The following is a 21228-nucleotide window of genomic DNA, read 5'->3' as shown; positions in this document are numbered from 1 at the left end:
TTTAGTGCTCGATGTCTGGTTCCTTTCACCACCTCTGTATGTGACTCTGCCTAACCACTGCTACAAGTCCAACAGACGTTTGATCTTCCTCTCTTCATATAATGGCCACATAACTCTAGGACCATTGCTTATTTATTTGGCTCGTAGATTCGCCTCCTTGTGACTGGGGAAGCAATAACGTCTGTGAAAGGAGCTCGCCTCTCGCAGCCACACAAAGATCCTTTTCTTGTTTTATGGGCTCTCCGTGAAAATAATTGAGGACAACATACAATTTTCATTCTGTGGGACTCACCTCCTGCCAGTGTCTCTGGGGAATGAAGATGTGGCGGGCAAAAGCACAAACATCTGGCAATCCAGAAGAGATAGTAGCACTTTTATTATTTTTTTTTCTTTACAAGATTAAATAGACCACATTTAATAACATTTTTTTTAACTGGGGAAGACTAATGCTTCCTTTCAAGCACATTAGCATTTTGATAACCGGCTGAAGACTTTTCTTCCATTTGCGATAAGCAGCGAAGGCGCAGTGGAGGAGACAGCGTGAAATAATTGGTACGCAGCGTGTGAAAAGTCAGCATTTGAAAAAAATAAAAAGCAAGAGAGGCAAAAAAAAAAAAAAAGAGAAGAAAGATGAGGGAGGGGGCAAAATTTCAGGTGGGTGCAAATCCAAAGAGTGCTGATGCTGGAGTTCAGAAGTGGCCCATGAGAGCAATGGGTGATTCCAGGCATTAAAACCAATTCTCTGCATTGAATAAGAAGGGCTTGGGCTAATTATATAAAACACACTGAAAAAGTAGTGCATCAGCGTTAGTGTAGACCAGGGGTCTTCAATTAAAATTCACTGATGGCTAGTTGCTGAATATCCTCAGGATCTGTGCTTGGTCTCTTAGCCATGCTTCACATTGCTGTGCTTAATTAACGCCCCTCTTTGAGACACTGTAAGACCCACAGGTTTAGGGCTGAAATTAACTACTGAACTGGCCACACTGTCCTCACTCTCACGTCCCTCTCACAGTCTCTAGTGAACTGGCCACAGTGTCCTCACTCTCACGTCCCTCTCACAGTCTCTAGTGAACTGGCCACAGTGTCCTCACTCTCACGTCCCTCTCGCTCTCTCTAGTGAACTGGCCACGCTGTCCTCACTCTCACGTCCCTCTCGTTCTCTCTAGTGAACTGGCAACACTGTCCTCACTCTCACGTCCCTCTCACAGTCTCTAGTGAACTGGCCACGCTGTCCTCACTCTCACGTCCCTCTCGTTCTCTCTAGTGAACTGGCAACACTGTCCTCACTCTCACGTCCCTCTCGCTCTCTCTAGTGAACTGGCCACAGTGTCCTCACTCTCACGTCCCTCTCGCTCTCTCTAGTGAACTGGCCACGCTGTCCTCACTCTCACGTCCCTCTCGCTCTCTCTAGTGAACTGGCCACGCTGTCCTCACTCTCCCGTCCCTCTCGCTCTCTCTAGTGAACTGGCCACGCTGTCCTCACTCTCACGTCCCTCTCGCTCTCTCTAGTGAACTGGCCACACTGTCTTCACTCTCACGTCCCTCTCGCTCTCTCTAGTGAACTGGCCACACTGTCCTCACTCTCACGTCCCTCTCGCTCTCTTAGTGAACTGGCCATACTGTCCTCACTCTCACTCACCTCTCGCTCTCTCTAGTGAACTGGCCACACTGTCCTCACTCTCACGTCCCTCTCCCTCTCTCTAGTGAACTGGCCACACTATTGTCACTCTCACGTCCCTCTCGCTCTCTCTAGTGAACTGGCCACACTGTCCTCACTCTCACGTCCCTCTCCCTCTCTCTAGTGAACTGGCCACACTATCCTCACTCTCACGTCCCTCTCGCTCTCTCTAGTGAACTGAACTGGCCACACTGTCTTCACTCTCACGTCCCTCTCATTCTCTCTAGTGAACTGGCCACACTGTCTTCACTCTCACGTCCCTCTCGCTCTCTCTAGTGAACTGGCCACACTGTCCTCACTCTCACGTCCTTCTCGCTCTCTTAGTGAACTGGCCACACTGTCCTCACTCTCACGTCCCTCTCGCTCTCTCTAGTGAACTGAACTGGCCACACTGTCTTCACTCTCACGTCCCTCTCATTCTCTCTAGTGAACTGGCCACACTGTCTTCACTCTCACGTCCCTCTCCCTCTCTCTAGTGAACTGGCCACACTATTGTCACTCTCACGTCCCTCTCGCTCTCTCTAGTGAACTGGCCACAGTGTCCTCACTCTCACGTCCCTCTCGCTCTCTCTAGTGAACTGGCCACGCTGTCCTCACTCTCACGTCCCTCTCGTTCTCTCTAGTGAACTGGCAACACTGTCCTCACTCTCACGTCCCTCTCACAGTCTCTAGTGAACTGGCCACGCTGTCCTCACTCTCACGTCCCTCTCGTTCTCTCTAGTGAACTGGCAACACTGTCCTCACTCTCACGTCCCTCTCGCTCTCTCTAGTGAACTGGCCACAGTGTCCTCACTCTCACGTCCCTCTCGCTCTCTCTAGTGAACTGGCCACGCTGTCCTCACTCTCACGTCCCTCTCGCTCTCTCTAGTGAACTGGCCACGCTGTCCTCACTCTCCCGTCCCTCTCGCTCTCTCTAGTGAACTGGCCACGCTGTCCTCACTCTCACGTCCCTCTCGCTCTCTCTAGTGAACTGGCCACACTGTCTTCACTCTCACGTCCCTCTCGCTCTCTCTAGTGAACTGGCCACACTGTCCTCACTCTCACGTCCCTCTCGCTCTCTTAGTGAACTGGCCATACTGTCCTCACTCTCACTCACCTCTCGCTCTCTCTAGTGAACTGGCCACACTGTCCTCACTCTCACGTCCCTCTCCCTCTCTCTAGTGAACTGGCCACACTATTGTCACTCTCACGTCCCTCTCGCTCTCTCTAGTGAACTGGCCACACTGTCCTCACTCTCACGTCCCTCTCCCTCTCTCTAGTGAACTGGCCACACTATCCTCACTCTCACGTCCCTCTCGCTCTCTCTAGTGAACTGAACTGGCCACACTGTCTTCACTCTCACGTCCCTCTCATTCTCTCTAGTGAACTGGCCACACTGTCTTCACTCTCACGTCCCTCTCGCTCTCTCTAGTGAACTGGCCACACTGTCCTCACTCTCACGTCCTTCTCGCTCTCTTAGTGAACTGGCCACACTGTCCTCACTCTCACGTCCCTCTCGCTCTCTCTAGTGAACTGAACTGGCCACACTGTCTTCACTCTCACGTCCCTCTCATTCTCTCTAGTGAACTGGCCACACTGTCTTCACTCTCACGTCCCTCTCCCTCTCTCTAGTGAACTGGCCACACTATTGTCACTCTCACGTCCCTCTCGCTCTCTCTAGTGAACTGGCCACACTGTCCTCACTCTCACGTCCCTCTCCCTTTCTCTAGTGAACTGGCCACACTATTGTCACTCTCACGTCCCTCTCGCTCTCTCTAGTGAACTGAACTGGCCACACTGTCTTCACTCTCATGTCCCTCTCATTCTCTCTAGTGAAATGGCCACACTGTCTTCACTCTCACGTCCCTCTCGCTCTCTCTAGTGAACTGGCCACACTGTCCTCACTCTCACGTCCCTCTCGCTCTCTTAGTGAACTGGCCACACTGTCCTCACTCTCACGTCCTTCTCGCTCTCTTAGTGAACTGGCCACACTGTCCTCACTCTCACGTCCCTCTCGCTCTCTCTAGTGAACTGAACTGGCCACACTGTCTTCACTCTCACGTCCCTCTCATTCTCTCTAGTGAACTGGCCACACTGTCTTCACTCTCACGTCCCTCTCCCTCTCTCTAGTGAACTGGCCACACTATTGTCACTCTCACGTCCCTCTCGCTCTCTCTAGTGAACTGGCCACACTGTCCTCACTCTCACGTCCCTCTCCCTTTCTCTAGTGAACTGGCCACACTATTGTCACTCTCACGTCCCTCTCGCTCTCTCTAGTGAACTGAACTGGCCACACTGTCTTCACTCTCATGTCCCTCTCATTCTCTCTAGTGAACTGGCCACACTGTCTTCACTCTCACGTCCCTCTCGCTCTCTCTAGTGAACTGGCCACACTGTCCTCACTCTCACGTCCCTCTCGCTCTCTTAGTGAACTGGCCACACTGTCCTCACTCTCACGTCCCTCTCGCTCTCTCTAGTGAACTGGCCACACTGTCCCCACTCTCACATCCCTCTCACTCTCTCTAGTGAACTGGCCACACTGTCCTCACTCTCACGTCCCTCTCGCTTTCTCTAGTGAACTGGCCATACTGTCCTCACTCTCACGTCCCTCTCGCTCTCTCTAGTGAACTGGCCATACTGTCCTCACTCTCACTCACCTCTCGCTCTCTCTAGTGAACTGGCCATACTGTCCTCACTCTCACTCACCTCTCACTCTTTCTAGTGAACTGGCCACACTGTCCCCACTCTCACGTCCCTCTCACTCTCTCTAGTGAACTGGCCACACTGTCCTCACTCTCACGTCCCTCTCGCTCTCTCTAGTGAACTGGCCACACTGTCCTCACTCTCACGTCCCTCTCGCTCTCTCTAGTGAACTGGCCACACTATCCTCACTCTCACTCTAGTGAACTGGCCACACTGTCCTGACTCTCACGTCCCTCTCGCTCTCTCTAGTGAACTGACCATGCAGGATCAACAATCAGTTTGGCTGACTCAGCCGAGAGAAGATATTACAATATTAACTAGACTAGGTGCCTCTGTGATCTATTGCCATGACTTATATAGTCATTAGTATCATGAATGGTATTATTTATTCTCATTAAATTATTGCAAATCGGCCATGGATGTAGACAGAACTGTCACTCAGTCCAGGTCCTGACTGAGGTCCGCCATTTGGTGATGCCCAGTGTAGGATTATACAGAGTGAAAAGTCACACTTTGGCAACCCAAGAAAACAGTGATGTAGTTTACTGTGTCCTATTCATACACAGAAATGTATCCTAGAGATTTAAGGACGGGCATGAGAATGCAGTTGCACTGCACCGAGAGAGAGAGAGCGAGTGTGTGAGAAATATCACATAAAATAAAAATGACAGCAGACTAGCCATAATCTATTAGCATCAAATAATCAAGCCTCTTCCCTCCATCATGGCCGTGCTGTAAAAGTGGACAGAGGAAAGGTAAGGTGATGAGTCATCTGACCTATGAGTAAAGGCCTGGTACAGTACCACGCTCTGAAGCCTTAGACACAAGCGAAAAAAATGACCTGTCTGACAGAGGCTTGCTGGGAGACATCACTCTGAATTATCACTACCCTGATCAGCAGAGTGTCCCACAGACGACTGGCCAGGGATAAACACCTCGGCCCATAACGGCACTACATGATGACAATCAAGAACGACATGACCGGAGCACCTCCTTCACACACACATCGCGCCTGGCCGGACACAGGGCTAATGAATGTATATGAAATCAGGTCACTAATGGACACAGATGTTACAGAATGGACACAGATGTTATGAGAGTGGTCCACCAACCAAAAACCATCCAGCCGACAGCGTCCTGTGACCACTGATGAAGGACTAGAGGATGACCAATGCAACAGATGAACTACCGTCTTTGACTTTACATCTACAAGGTGGATCAAACTCTATGAACAAAAGGTTTGGGGTAAACCTCATACACAGCAAATTCTCCAGTGTTAAATCAACACTATTAGTGTTAACTTAACACAGAGTACACTAACAGTGTTAATTTAACACTGGTGAATTTACTGTGTAATAATTGAATTAAGGTGTTGCAGTCCTATTGCCACAGGTGTTACAATCAAGCACCTAGCCATGAATTCTGCCTTTACAGACATTTGTGAAAGAATGAGTTGTTCTAAAGAGCTTGCTGAATTCATGGTACTGGATGTCACTGTTTCAGCAAGTCAGTTTGTGAAATGTCTTCCCTCCTGGATATCCTATGATCAACTGTGAGTGGTCTTATTGAAAAGTGGAAGCGTTTAGGAACCACAGCAACTCAGCCACAAAGTGGGAACCCATGTAAAGTTACAAACAGGGGGTCGCTGAGTGCTAAAAGTCCCCAGTGCTCTGCTGATTCACTGACATCAGTTCCAAACCTGATGTATAGCTGTCCCAGTAATTTTGTCTATATAGTGTATACACGATAACACACCACCACCCGGCAACACTGAGAATGATCCGCCACCCAAATCATAGTCAATCTTCTCTGTAGTGGTCCTGAGCATTTAAGAACAGTGTGAAAGGGGGTAACAAAGTATATAAAGCAACAGATGGACTATAGTATGTAATTGTAGAACGGTCAGTAGAGCCGTGTGGGTGTAGAAACAAGGAGATATTTTTAATGTTATGGCTGTACTCAACAAAATAAAAGTCTTAGCATTTCCCTGAAACTTGACTCAAGTGTGACACTGATGTGATGGAAAACTTTTCCATCTTCCCCGGTGCCGGCCTGGAATGCTTACCTGCTGCTTTTGAAATGGTTTTGAAATGGGATCCATCTGCTGAAGTGCCGTTACAGAGGCTTCAAACCAAGTAAGCAAGTTGTCTCCATTTCGGAATGCTGTTTTTCTCCTCGTCCCCATCAGTGAAGCTAATGCGAAAACCTGACATTTGAGTGGAAATGACTGTCCGCATTAAACTAGCCTCTAAGCAAGGTAGCTCCAGGCTTTATATAAAAGAAGACAATATCTAAAGAGCATGTTATAATTTCCCTGATTTTCCTCCACAAGATGTGCTTTATTGGTCCACTCTTTAGCACTGCTGGGTCATTTCTGGGCTCAAAAAACTTAAATAAGCTCCCGTTTCCCATTGGCTCAACTCCACTCAGATTCCCCATTGTTTCTCCATGGGGCTGCTTAGTGGGTGTGCCAGACATGCTTCAATGCGATGTCACCTGACTGTGTGGCCACAAATAGCTCTTCTGATGCCCAGCAATAAAGCACGCCGGAATATTTCTCATGGGTAAATCCGCAGGTATTTTAGCGTTATATGTACACAATGGCAAATGGAAATCAGCCGAGCTCCTTTTTTTTCCCTGTCCGTCTATTATGTAAATGGAGTGCTCCACTGCTGTGTTATACACATTTATAATTTCAGTTACATTAAAAGTGTCCATTTAAATAACCACAGTGGTATGAAAGGTGTAATAGAGGCAACTGCAGCCCAGTGGGAGGAGGAGTGTCGTGTTAAACGGATGATGTAAGCGCTAAACATTAGTGGCTTGAGCAATGCAGTTCACGGCCAATTAAGATTTGTTAAACGTGCGTTTATCAGTGTAAACAGCCCTGGGATTAAAAGCAGATTATCCTGAAATCCTATGCTATGAGATTCCAGATGCCCCATCACTTTCCACTGGATTGATTTTCCTCTCTTGATTGCACTTAGCTGTTAACGTTCCTAATGGCACTGTACAATGCAATGTACACATCAGCACTATACAAGCCTAAAATGGCTGATTAGATATATGGCCTAAGATAATGCGTAAATAAGGCCTATTTAAATAAAGAATTCCTTGTTCAGTGCATGTGCACGTTAACCCCCAACACAAACACTGTGAAACAAGACTGTTTTCTGTGGGATAAGTCTAAATACATGGGATACATTTAGACGTTGTGACTTGTTATGTCATACGCAGAGACTTTAGAGTTGTCCCGCCTCCTCCTCTGAGTCTGTCCAATCACAGTGCTGGACCAGTGTTTACGTGAGAATGCAAGGATGAGATCAAATGGATCAAAACAGACACAACAAAAAAAACAGAGTATAAACAGAGAAAATTAGAACAGAGAAGAAAGGAAAGAGAGTGATTTTTTATATTTTTCTTGCTAAAAACCAGAGCTTCTTCCTTCCTCACTGCTGTGCGCTCGGGGTCGGGGTGAACAGCGAGCGGCTCGTTATCATTTAAAGGAACAGGTGCTGAAAGCGGGCGTTCTGAACAGGGGCTGTTTACACAGGGGGAGAACACTGCTGTGGGGCTCGTGGGCTTTTGACCAAAGCAGGTCACAGACCTTCCACTAAGACCCTAGAACTGTGTTCACTTATGGAAATGGGGCAGTATATTACACCTTTAAAATGCATTAAGAGATCATGCAATAACTGTGATAGGTCTGAAGCAGCAGAGAGTGGACTGAACAACTTCAACAAGTCAGGACAAAAAGAACGATCCCCTTAAATGGCCACTTTCTTCTTGAAACCGAAGTTATAGTTTGCCCTTCGGGATTATGCTATAAATCAACTGCTTATCATCCAGCTCCCAGCTTGTGGGCTGCTACATTACAATAATGAGAAGCATCACATCTCCGTGCTTTCAAACCTACATCATACGCTGCTCAGAAATTACCCGAAAGTTTACAGACTGCATTCGGTGCGACCTCTTCCCGTCGCAGCTGACTAAGAAAAGTAAATCTAGACGGCGACGTTTGAGGCCGATTCCCTGCTTGCTTTCAAACCGACCTCTGGCGTCCTGTGACAAAATAAGCAAGCAATTAGCTTCTCCAAGCACACTCGTTATTAACACTAAACTTATTAGGCCCCCTCCTGTTGTGGAAGGCATACAACGTGACAAAAGCACCCCCAAAAATTAAAAGGCCAATTACTCCATGCTCATGTACAAGTATAGCTCTCGGCACAATAAATCCCCATCAAGAGTCTCAAAATCTGCCCTTTTCTCCTCGTGACATGCCGCTGATTCTCTCCTTCTGATCCCTCCATGGCACACATAATCCTAGCACAGTGAAATAACCTACAATTTCAAGTAATTGCTGCCCTAAATATTGAGTCAATGAGTAAAATGGGTGCCATTACTCTGTTCTCTGCTAAATTCCACCCACCAGAGCACCACAGTATGTTCTTCATTGGGAAAAAGGAGGTTTTACAAAAGCCAGACTTGGATAGGCCCCAAAACTCTATTATAATATTCATCACATTCTTATTGAATTGATATTAAAATGAGGTGGGAACAGCCTAAAGGCTTTCAGTTTCATAGCGTCCAGGAAATCTGACATGTCGTTTACATTTACAGCACTGGTTAAGCAAGAATTAGCCTAGCCCAAGGTTCAGGCCTTGATCAAATTTTCATACAAGAGCTTTTCTGGAGCAATGACAAACACCCTACTGAGACGGATAACTCATGGCAGTGAAGCACAAAAAGAGCCAGGCTGGAATAGATTGCTATAATGTAGCAGAAGGCCTTTGACATCTTGTGGTGTAAGGAGAAGCAGAAAATAGTCCAAAATATATCCACTCCATAGCTTGAAAAGAGAAAAGGGTCATTTACTCTGGTACATAACATTTTAAAGACAACCAAATGCTAACTGCCTGTTCACTAACTTCTAGGCTAATTGTTGCTAGTTGCTAGCTGTGCCTAGGCTTATGGTGCACCTCAGCTAATTCCATTAGCCTAGTCACAGCTCCAAAGCATCCAGTTTGGCTGCTAACACCTCTCTGTCTTAGTCTTTCAGCTCCTGAAACAAATTATTACACCACGCACATTCAGGTCAGACCTTCTAGATGCAACACTAACACTGAGACTACAAACGCAACTTCACATAACCAATTAATCTATTTATACCTTCATGTTTGTTTGGACTGTAGGATTAAAACTCACCCAGAGAGAACCCACACAGACACAGGGAGAACACACCAGACTCTCCCAGACCATAATATCAGGAGCCCAGGACTCTGGACCTGGGTGGTAGCAACACTATACATGAAGTGCCATTGTGTAATGTATATTGTACAGTGATCATGAGTTTGTAGTTGAACAGAATCCTAGTTGAAAAACTAAACTCTACAATGACCCCTGGAGGAGTGTACATTTCAGGCATCTCAAATTTCTAAATATATGATAATGAGTAATGCTAGAAACTAAATTGCTTCTAAAAAATTGTAACTGAATGCAGATATAAGGACTTACACAGGTGCTGGGTGATACGACCGTCTTCACTAAAGTCAAAACTAGTCCAAACAACAGACCAAGCGTTTTCTTTGGCACAAGCTGCTTGAGTTGCTCAGTTGGCCTGTGTGTTTAGGTTCTCCTCCATGTTGTTTCCATGTGACAGATTGGATGGGGCAGAGTCATGTGACTACAGATACGGTAGTGTGGTTTTAAGGGGACAGTGCTTGAGCACACAATGGGGAAGATAGGAGATTTAAGATTAAAAAGGAACAGAATTAAAATAACAACCTATATAATCATTATAGGCAAGATTACGTCAATTAGAAGTTCTGAAAAACTTCTTCAATTTCCCATTTCTACAACCGTGGTTAGTCATATAGTGACTGTAATGAGCTTAAGGTACATGCTGCTGTTTCATTGCTCTTGAAAAACAAATGCTAAGCTCATGTTTAATCTCTCAGTGAATACGACACATAAACCAGATCTCCTCTATGCGTGGCAATTAGACCTCCCACCAGACTTTTCCCCAATGCTTGCGGAACGGAGGACTTATTATATCTGAAATCAGAAGGTCATTATAATTCCATATCTGATCATCTTCAAAGTGGCCAACATCAAGCTTGAAACCATGCATTTAGAAACCAATCTGCATTTACAAAATATCTTCCAATGCTTTTAGAATGACTACAGAACACTTCCTCCCACTTTCTCCACCGGGGACATATTTTATTAATGTGTATTAACTCAGTACAGTAAGTGGTCACTCTGCAGAGTCATTTAGCTCAGGAAAAATAGCCTGATTAAACATTTAGCACCATCTGGCCTGTGCACACCGACATTATCAAAGCTCCATTCTTTGTTTTATTGTAGGACAGCCTCCAGATTCTTCTGGAAGTTTGAATGTCTTGGAGTGCTGTTGTAATTTAGGGCAGAAAAATACCCTCATAAATCATTTGGGGAATAGAAAGCAAAAAGAAACGGAGTCAGGCTTTCGGACATATTGCCGTGCCATGAATCTTGGCAATGTTTCCCTGCTGGTTGTGGGCACAGTGTCATAGCCGTGATGGTAGAAGCTCTGGCTGTTGTATAAACCATTCCAAATATTAGTTCTAAAATTAAAGAGTGCTGTCCATGTGTATCTCTGCATACTTTTCTTATCCACATTTCATTCTGCTCTTCAACCACCACAGAGCAGGTATGATTTGGGTGATGGATCGAGCTGGTATGAGTTGGACAGACATAAGTCTGGAGTTTTTAAGATTAGACACACCTACCTAACAGAACTAATATATATATATAGACTGCAAGTGATTAATTTTATGATGTTCGTCTTTGGAAAAAGCCAAGCCCGATAAAGCCCTGCTTAGCTGTGCACAAGTTATCCGTGCCACTTGAACCCAGGTTCAAATCTCAGCTGTTGATCCGTCCTTAGCTGAGGTCCTTGAGAACACTGTTGAATTCAGTGGACCCACTGCTAAGAAACGCTCTCGAGCTGTTGTACAATGTGTAGGCAGCAGTTTGAATGGATTTGACGGTAGGATTAATGGGAAGCCTTCACCCTTCTTGCAGCAGGTAATAGAGGAGTCACTACTGGAGGAATTATCTGTGTGTAAATGGTGGCAAACTGTTTACAGCTTGTGACCAAAGCAGAAAGATCCCTATAAAATCACTGCATGATGAGTACCGCTAAAGGGTCTCAGGGGCTGTACTTGTTTTCTGTGCACCAGAAAACAAATGCTGCACATTACGGTCCACGGAAAGCTCAGCTCCGCTCGCTCTGGGGCTTACAGTGGCAACTGAGCGACTTGAGCTTAGTCAGGGGTAAAGGCACTGGAAGTAACAGCATCATTAACAGATCTACAGTGGATTTGGGGGGGGGTCTAGAGCTAAAGTGAGTTCTAGAAGAGCGTACAGTATAACACATCTCAGTAATGCTCATGACTATGAAGATGAGAAGCATTCAGAAAATTGAAATATGAAGTGTGTTAACACCTAGTTTGGCTTTTAAAACTAACCACACCCATTTGTAATGCCACAATTGCAACTGAAACAAATCCCATGTTCAACACAACTTTATAATGTTTGCTGTGTCTAGCTGTACCTCAGTAAACAACCCAGGAGTTTACTCCAAGCTGTAGGTGAAAATTAAAATCCAGGGATCCTACGCTACCATTGCAAGACCTAGGAGAGCCAGAGAGGTGTGTAATTTCACATAGGACCCCAATGAAAAAAAATCAAGACTAGGTGAACTTAGAAGTTCTGTAGTGGTCACCGAGCTTCCATGATCTTCTCCACTCTATTCCGACAGTTCAGATCCAGCTAATCAATATATTCAGCAGAGCGTGACTGGGAGGATCAGGTGTATAAAACTCGAGTTGGAACTAAACTTTGCTGGAGGCAAGAGCTCAGAAGTGGTGGTCTTGGGACCAGCTGGGAAAAGAGAAACATTAAAACCAAACCTTTTATTGAGGCTGCATCATCGGATACTTTAAAACACACTGGATTTCAAATCCTTCGTGTGAAACACGGTGGAATCCGGGAATTGCTTCAGATAAACACAGCCCCGTAAACAACAGGGAGTCTGTGTCGTAAAAGGAAACTCAAGGCCTGCGTTTCTATAGATGTGTGTCAGACGCATATAGGACCTTATGGTGTACCATTCCTTAAAGACGTCCACAATAATAAGCTACATTTGAATACGCTACACCGTGCTGTGTGTTATTCACAGGTTAAAAACACAGGTGATGAGGATCGATACGTTTAGGTTTAAATAGTCTTTAAATGAACTAATTTGGCTCTGGACAGGCCTCCAGCTCATAACACACTCACCCAGTCACTCACTCACACACCTGTGAAGAGTGTCACACAGCCACTGGACTGTGGTAGGAAACCGGAGCACCTGGAAGAAACCCACACAGACACAGAGAAAACACAGCACACTCCTCACAGACAGTGACCCGAGGAGAGGATCCCACCCAGGACCCGGAGCCCATGCAGCGTCCGCACATCATTCATTCATTCATTCATTATCTGTAACCCTTATCCAGTTCAGGGTCGCGGTGAGTCCAGAGTCTACCTGGAATCATTGGGCGCAAGGCGGGAACACACCCTGGAGGGGGCGCCAGTCCTTCACAGTTATATTTAAATATGTCTTAATACTTTTTAGAAATGGCAAATGCACAATTCTAAATTTCCTAAATTGATCAATTTTGATATTTTTACAGCGCTTTACTGCAAATATATCATCGCTATCCAAAGAAAAATAGGCGTCTCCAAATTATCGACTTTCAATGGGAGTTAATGTAAAAATCTGAAAAAATATTAATGTTTATTCAAAATCATTTTAGAGCAATTTTATTGGTCCCTTTATTGGAACCTTTTTTACACAATGTGAAGCACAGGTGCTGTGTTCAAAATGACAGTAATAAATGAGAAAATCTGTAATAAAATGGAGATACATGTTCTTCCTCTAGACAGCGATAATATGTAAATGTATTTACTATAAACCGTTAATAAACAGGAATGTGTTGCAGTGTATAGCAAGCCTTTAGTTACAGATACGTCAGATTATTTTAACATAAAAAGCTTCACCTTGCTTTTCCCTTTGAAAACAAACAGGACATGCGTGTCTCCGGTGACCGAAAGCACTCTAATCGATCATGGCACATGCAGCAAAGATGGATGTCCAACCTGGGTGATGTACGGGTGACGGGGCTTTTCCACTCGACTCTCTCTTCTCTGAGTGCATTGTCTCTTTAATGCACATCACTCCAGAACAGTGTGCAGAACCTTCACGGTGTTCCCTTTGAAACCTGTGCATCGTTTCTATGGTTTTCTACACATCTTAGCACTCGGGAATCTCAACATCCTCAATGGGACACCTTTAAAAAACGGTCACTATGGACCCCAAAACTACCTTCCGTGGTCATTCTTGCAGAGAGTGTAATTTAGACTGAGCTAGAAATTCACAAGAACTGAATCAGTAGAACTGAACTCAAATGACTCAGGGAACAACATAGTGATGGGTGCCACTATTTAAATGTGATTCAGTCCTTTACACATTGCTCAGCACTCGGTCCAATTAGTCAGGATTAATTAGGCTTGACTAGTAATGGACCACAGGTACACAGCTGGTCAGTGTGGTCCACATTGTGCTCAGAGGTATGTAGGGTTTATCAAGAAAACAAATGACCCAAATGAGTTCTACCGCAGGCGATAAGCGAAGTCCGTCCCTGGACGTTAGCCTCGATACAATGCTTCAACTCGAACAGTGGCAGCTGAGTTATATCTCATCCTCACCTTTGCCCACCCCGCTATGTCACTGGCCCACTGTTACCATCCGCTGGGAAATAAACCATCGTCCCTCTGCTCGGAGAAATCAAACGGCCAAGTCTTCGTTCACTCCGGACCCTCACAGAACTCCAAAGAAGGAGAAAAGCGCTGTGGCTGCTTGTCTTCATGTGAATCGATGAAATGGAAAGCGATAATCAGTTTACACCCACTTCCATCCCCTCTTAGCTGTTTCAGGTCCCCATTCACGGGAGGACGAGGGATCCCGGAGACAGGGATGCTCCCCAGCTATAGGACTGAAGGAGGAATATGCAGTATATCCATTTAAGACCAAAGAAGAGCAGCTCTCTGCAAAGTCAAGCACTTTTTTCCTACCCTCCCTATTTTACTGACCTGCTGGGAAATAAACCTCCGTCCCACCGCTGTGTAAACACAGCCTTCCATTCACATTCAGGTAGAAACACAGTCATCATGTCCATAACTGACACACACACTGCACACTTTAATACACTCTGATCAGTTCCAAAGCAGCGTCATGTGTCTCTGAGGGTGGAGCAGGGTAGTTGTGTCTAATAGAGAGGGCAGTGAGCGGACACAAGGTTCAAAAACTCGAGCAGCAACTGCTGTGTCTGATCCACTCACACTCACACACCACTACTGCCACCAAGTCTGGTGGTCACTGCAGGTCTGTGAATAATAGCCTACCTTCTCTTTGGGTGGAGGTGGCGGGGGGGGGGGGGGTTGACTATTAAGAACAGGGTGAAAAGAAGGCTACTAAAGTATGCAGAGCAATAGAAGGACTACAGTCTATAATTGGAGCTGATACAATGGAGCCCCAATAACAGCAGGACCAGGGCAACTTTAGACAGATGTGGACCACAGCTGCAGCTCCACGGAAAAGCAGAAGACAGCAGCTCTGCCACAAGTCAATCACATTCCTTCACTTCCAACCCAACTCTATCAATGACCACCGCTGCTGTCCACTGCAATAAACAGAGCACAAGCAATAAACAGCAGGGGCAACTGCCCCCCGAGAGTCTTCGCGTGCGTCCCTGATATCCAGTGTAGCGCTGGCAACCCCGTCGCTTCTCTCCGCGTCCCGGTGTTTATGACACGAGGGAACTTTGTGGCAGCTGTGCTCCACATCTGCACCAGCGCATGACGCGGAAGATGAAATAGCGAAACATGACGCGTGCATCTCTTTGCAGCAAACCAACGCAAAGTCAATCACATTCCTCCACGCACGCGAGCATGAAACACGATGCAAACAAGCGCGCGCGCGCACACACACACACAAACACACACACACACACACAAACACACACGCACACGCATATATACATCGTCTCGCGCACTAACCTCTGGCTTGGCCCACAAAAACACCCACAGAAGCGCGTGCACCAAAATAAAAAAGGACCCCCCCAAAAAGGTTCGGAACCTCGCACGAGAGCGCGTTGAACGTGGAGGAAGAGGAGGAGGAGCGCGCGGCGAAGCCTTCACATCCCGCGCGTCCGACGAGCGAGCGCGCTTTCGCTTCCCCGTCGCCTCGGTTTCCTCTCACGCACGCGCACACGCAGACGCGCAGGCAAACGCAAACGCACGCGCCTTACCTGAAGGGCATCTCCCACAACTGCGATCAGCTGCCACGATTTCATAGCGAGTGAGTCGCGAGCGTGCGAGGTGTGTGTGTGTGTGTGTGTGTGTGTGTGTGTGTAAGAAGGATAGGAGTGGGGAGGGCTAGTGTGTGTGTGTGTGTGTGTGTGTGTGTGTGTGTGTGTGTGAATCTGTGTGCCAGGTTTCACTCACGTTGTGGAGACCAAAACCTGTTCACACCCCCCCCCCCCCCCCCCCCCCACACACACACACACACACACACATCGTGGGGAAGTCTTTTCCTTGTGGGGACTCGAATTAATTCAGGTCCCCACAAGTTACACAGTTACATCTGTTACATTTTAAGGTGCCGAAGGTATACGGTTAGGCTTTGTGTTAGGATTAAGACTAGAGTTGGGGTTAGGATTAGCGCTACCATAAATCACGCAATGACTGTAAATTAATGTCCCCAGAACGTATGGAAACGAACTTGTCTTTGTGCTTGGTTTACATTACAACATTACTGTTTACACACTTACGTTGTGGGGACTTGTCTGCCTTGTGGGGACCAGCTTGTCGTCCCCATTGTAAATCAATGTAAGATAGTAGCACATATGTTAAACGTAATAGTAAATCTCCACAAATCTATGTGAGGTCCCCACATTTCATATACAAGTGTGTGTGTGTGTGCGTGTGCGCGCGTTTCCCCTCTTTCTCGGCGTAGGTAAGTGCGCTAGCCACGTGCAGCCAATGTAAATGACTGTGTGTGACAGTTGTATATTCGTCACCTCGGTGCCCTCTTCACTGCAGACACCGTTATTCCTCGCGTTAAACAACAGGAGTCCAGCACCCACCGCCGCCACCATCCTCACCGTTCACAAGTGCATGCCATGCGTCTGTATTTTCCTTAAGAAAGTGCATGCACTACTCAGTAAAGATCACGCGTCACTGTTTTGCGTGTCAGTGCACGCACACCTGATCATCAGACATCAGCAGTCAGAAGTGCACGGCGCCCTGCAGAGCAACTAACTGTGCGTGTAGTGCACTCCCTCCTAATAACTAGTATCAACTGCATGCATTCACACCCCACGCTCTCCTCAGCAACACATTATCATTAAGGATGCCCATGCATCCCTTTGTAATATTAAATGCATGCATTGCACTAGTCCCTGTAAGAAGAGCATGCATTTCACCTTCTCAGAGATGACCACGTGCACTGCACCCACTATTTATTTATTTATTTTAAATGCATGTGGTGCACGTTTCTCTGCATGCCCCAGGATCATACACGACAAACACCAACTGCTATGAGCACTCCTTACTGTCATTAAATGCATGCACTGCACCCTCCTGAGTATTAATAATCAATGCATGCATGCACCCTCTCCTCAGCATTGACAACAGCACGCACTCGGCTGTGATCCGAATCAGTGCATGCACTGCACCTCTCTGTGAGATAAGTGCATGACTTGCAGCCAAGCCCCTGCACTACGTCACCTTCCTCTGTAGTAATAGTAATAATAATAATAAGAAACAGAATAAAAAGGAAGGTATAAATAACAACAACCACTGCACCTTCCTCAGTAATAATGAGGCTGTTTCCATTCTGTCACACCAGCGTCCCAGCATCCCCCTTTTCTTTTTTTGTTACCACTGTAAGGGTTTAGGTACCACCCACGTCTGTAATATTCCACCGCACAGGAGTGGCAAAGTCTGTGATCAGTGCGTTAAACTTATTTAGAAGAAACGCCTGCGTTCTCTTATTAAATCTAATGCTCACTGGTGTGTGAGGGCCTTATCCAGAGCTCAGAGCCCAGCCCAGCCTAGCCTCGGTGGCCCACTGTCCCATGTCATGGCCCCTAATGGCTGGGGAACTCGAACGGTTTTAGTCGACAGCAAGGTCCTTGGCAGTCGTGACACCTGACAACTGCATGACAGGAAAATATCTCTCACTTCCACCATCCCTCCCTCCCCGCTCTCTCCACTCCACCCCCCCGAGCAACAGCAGGATAGCGTAGATCAGTGTGATAGCAGTCACCAGCGCAAAATCCCGGTGACAGTCTACATAAATTGGGTTAGCAGCAGCAGCCCCCACAGAGTGGCGTCAGGCCCAGGCAGTAAAGGACTTGTCATCAGTGACCTCTGTGGAACTACATCCCCGCTGCTTTGGAGTGCCGTGAGACATGACGTTTAATATGTATTCCGTCCCGGCCTGATGTCCCAATCTCTCCAGCGCCGTGCCGGGTTTATCAGCGTGTTTTCTGATGCGTGCCGTGTTCAAATTAAGGTTGTCCCCCTCATCCCTAACTCTGCCGTGTCATTAGAAATTCCTAATGCGCCCAGTTACACGGGAGTTTAGAGAGTTCATGAATGTGCAAATTCCCTTAAAGCAGGCTGCCACTGTGGGGTGTGGGTACGAGTGGATCAGACACATATCAGACACATCACACCAGAGCTTCTGCTCCTGCTGTGAGCTCAGATTGAAGTAAACAGCGAGAAACTCGTTATCGTTTAAAGGACCAGGAGCTAAATCCAAGGAAGTCACTGGCATTTAATTCCATGACTCCAGATCAGTTGTCACTCATGGAAAGGGGAACAGTCACTGAATTAGGAACACCTACCTTGTATCTACCGTCTCAGGTGTTTTATCCATAGTTTACTTTGTAGTTCTGCAGTTACAGACTGTAGTTTCTCTGCACACTCAGGACCTCCCACAGGACCCCCACAGAGCAGGTGTGATGTGGTGGTGAATCATTCTCCGCTCTGCAGTGACCCTGACGTGGTGGTGGTGTGTTAGTGTGTGTTGCACTGGAGTGGATCAGACACAGCGAGGCTGCTAGAGTTTTTAAACCCTGTGTCCATTCACTGCCCACTCTTTCAGACACCGCTACCTGGTGTTGTCTACTTCGTAGCTACAAAGTCAAAGACAGTATCTCGTCTGTCGCTGCATATTTTGCGCTGGTCGTCCTCTAGTCCTTCATCAATGGATATTTATTGTTGGTGGACTGTTCTCAGAGACACTGAGAGCTTTAAAGTATGCAGAGAAACAGGTGGACTACTTTACTACAAGGTGCTCCTGTGTGGTCAGTGGAGCTGGTAAAATGCACAATGAGTAAAGTGTTCCTAATCCAGTGATCGTTCAGTGTGTATGGATTTTAATACAGCGCGTTAGTTAAAGTGTGTGTCAAGGTTTATGTCAGTGTTATAACCCTGGTTGCTATAACTACACAACAGATCACAGGGCAGTCTTTAAGGTCCTTGGGGTGTTGACCCCTGGGATCACGCTTCAGAAGCAGGGGAACATAGGAATGTAGGACATAGGAAGCTGACACACACACACACAGTGCCTCAGTGAATTAGATCCCGCCCCAGGAAGGTTTATGGTTATTTATGAGGCTCCGACACAATATCCATAATGGCTTACCATGGTCCATGGTCTCCCCTGGTTGCCCCCTGTACGTTTACCCAAATTAAAACTGGCAACAAGTCATCCTTTCGACAGTGTCACCTCTCTGTCAGCCTGGTCACTAATGGGATTATCCCTTTCCCATTTTCCTGAACAGAAGAACAGCTGGCCTTCCTTTGGTCGCTTCTTGTTGTCGCCTTCTTAATCAGTTTCCGGTGCAAATTATCCACCGCTTTGATTGACAGCTACAAGCGTTCGGTGTCGCTGGGCTGAAACAACCGATGCCAGAGAGTGGCGCCTACTGTATCTGTGTCTGGGAGCGTGTCAAGGACAATTGGCGTGATAAAGCTGATAGAATCAGTGAGCGGGAGTTAAAAGAGCATTGGCAGCCTTTTGGAAATTGTCATTATTGAATACGCCTCTCCTCGCGCTGTGCTGATAAGGCGCTGTTAAATTGGCCCGAAGCACAATGCAGGAGGAGCCTTCAAAGAGCAGCCCTCGCTTATTCATATTCCTGCCTTTAATTTGGTCCTGTTTCACATGCTTGCGGCTGAGGAACATGCCAGATCTTCAGGGCTGAGCTGGACAGTGGTATATACTCTGGATAGGGGTAGAGTCGCTGACTGCAGCTCGTCTCAATTCTCCTTCTAACCTTTAAGGCTCTGCATGGTCTGGCTCCTACGGTAGAGGCACATTATTGGTCACTAAAGGTACAAACAGTGTAAAAATGCCTTTAAAAGGTACAAATGTGGCTCTAAAATACAGTTGTGTTCACTAAGGGTGCATTCTCTTCTCCAGAATGAGAGGTGAATATCTGTAAGCTTTCATTATAGAACTGAACCACTGTTGTGTCCAAACTATGTGCATAACATTAAAAATACTGACCAATGGAGATACACTGGATCACACACAAGCCTAAGATCACCATGCTCAATGCTAAGCGCTAACTAGAAGAGTGTCCATGGGTTGCAGGTGATGGCTCTGTGTATAGTAGCTGTCATTCATTCATTGTCTGTAACCCTTATCCAGTTCAGGGTCGCGGTGGGTCCAGAGCCTACCTGGAATCATTGGGCGCAAGGCGGGAATACACCCTGGAGGGGGCGCCAGTCCTTCACAGGGCAACACACACTCACACATTCACTCACACACTCACACCTACGGACACTTTTGAGTCGCCAATCCACCTGCAATGTGTGTTTTTGGACTGTGGGAGGAAAACGGAGCACCCGGAGGAAACCCACGCAGACACAGGGAGAACACACCGCACTCCTCACAGACAGTCACCCGGAGGAAACCCACGCAGACACAGAGAGAACACACCACACTCCTCACAGACAGTCACCCGGAGGAAACCCACGCAGACACAGGGAGAACACACCACACTCCTCACAGACAGTCACCCGGAGGAAACCCACGCAGACACAGGGAGAACACACCACACTCCTCACAGACAGTCACCCGGAGGAAACCCACGCAGACACAGAGAGAACACACCACACTCCTCACAGACAGTCACCCGGAGGAAACCCACGCAGACACAGAGAGAACACACCACACTCCTCACAGACAGTCACCCGGAGGAAACCCACGCAGACACAGGGAGAACACACCACACTCCTCACAGACAGTCACCCGGAGGAAACCCACGCAGACACAGGGAGAACACACCACACTCCTCACAGACAGTCACCCGGAGGAAACCCATTTTCTCAATCCTCAAACACACAACTCAAATAAAATATGTTGTTTAATTGTTTTATTGTTTCTTTCAATACATTTAGTCCTCATTTAGACTTTAAAATGAAAGAAATATAAGTATGGATCCCTGACCCATTTGTCCACATCATGTTTGTAAACAGAACTCTGTTCATCTGTGTCAGTCAGTAGAAAGGAGCTGGGGCTGTATCAGAATTAGCCCTATACTAACTAGCAATACTGCACCCAGAGAGGAAATATGGCTGATAAATCATTATTTTTCACATACAATACATTATGTGAGTGCAATAACCTTTATTATTTATTTACTGGTATATGGTCTGTGTGTGAATAACTCACTCAGATTCTGTTATGAGAGCAGAGA

General features: G+C 46.7%; 1 protein-coding gene across 3 annotated transcripts in view; it reads right to left on the bottom strand.

Annotated features, from left to right (window-relative positions):
* The window catches only part of rbfox1 (RNA binding fox-1 homolog 1), a 309662-nt gene extending 293834 nt beyond the window's left edge, over positions 1-15828 (bottom strand). The window contains exon 1 of one of the 3 annotated variants that reach the window (XM_066641701.1): positions 15760-15828. In XM_066641701.1, coding sequence (XP_066497798.1) covers positions 15760-15804 — 45 coding nt within the window. In that variant the 5' untranslated portion in view covers positions 15805-15828. Of the gene's footprint in view, positions 1-9877; positions 9899-15508; positions 15728-15759 lie in introns of those variants that run through there. The other 2 variants (XM_066641703.1, XM_066641704.1) reach the window with 2 other exon arrangements.
* Between the last annotated feature and the right edge of the window lie 5400 nt (positions 15829-21228).

Source organism: Hoplias malabaricus, chromosome 13 (genome assembly GCF_029633855.1).
Source record: "Hoplias malabaricus isolate fHopMal1 chromosome 13, fHopMal1.hap1, whole genome shotgun sequence".
Lineage (NCBI taxonomy): Eukaryota > Metazoa > Chordata > Actinopteri > Characiformes > Erythrinidae > Hoplias > Hoplias malabaricus.
Note: the sequence above shows the minus strand (reverse complement) of the source record. Positions and strands in the feature narration are given on the sequence as shown.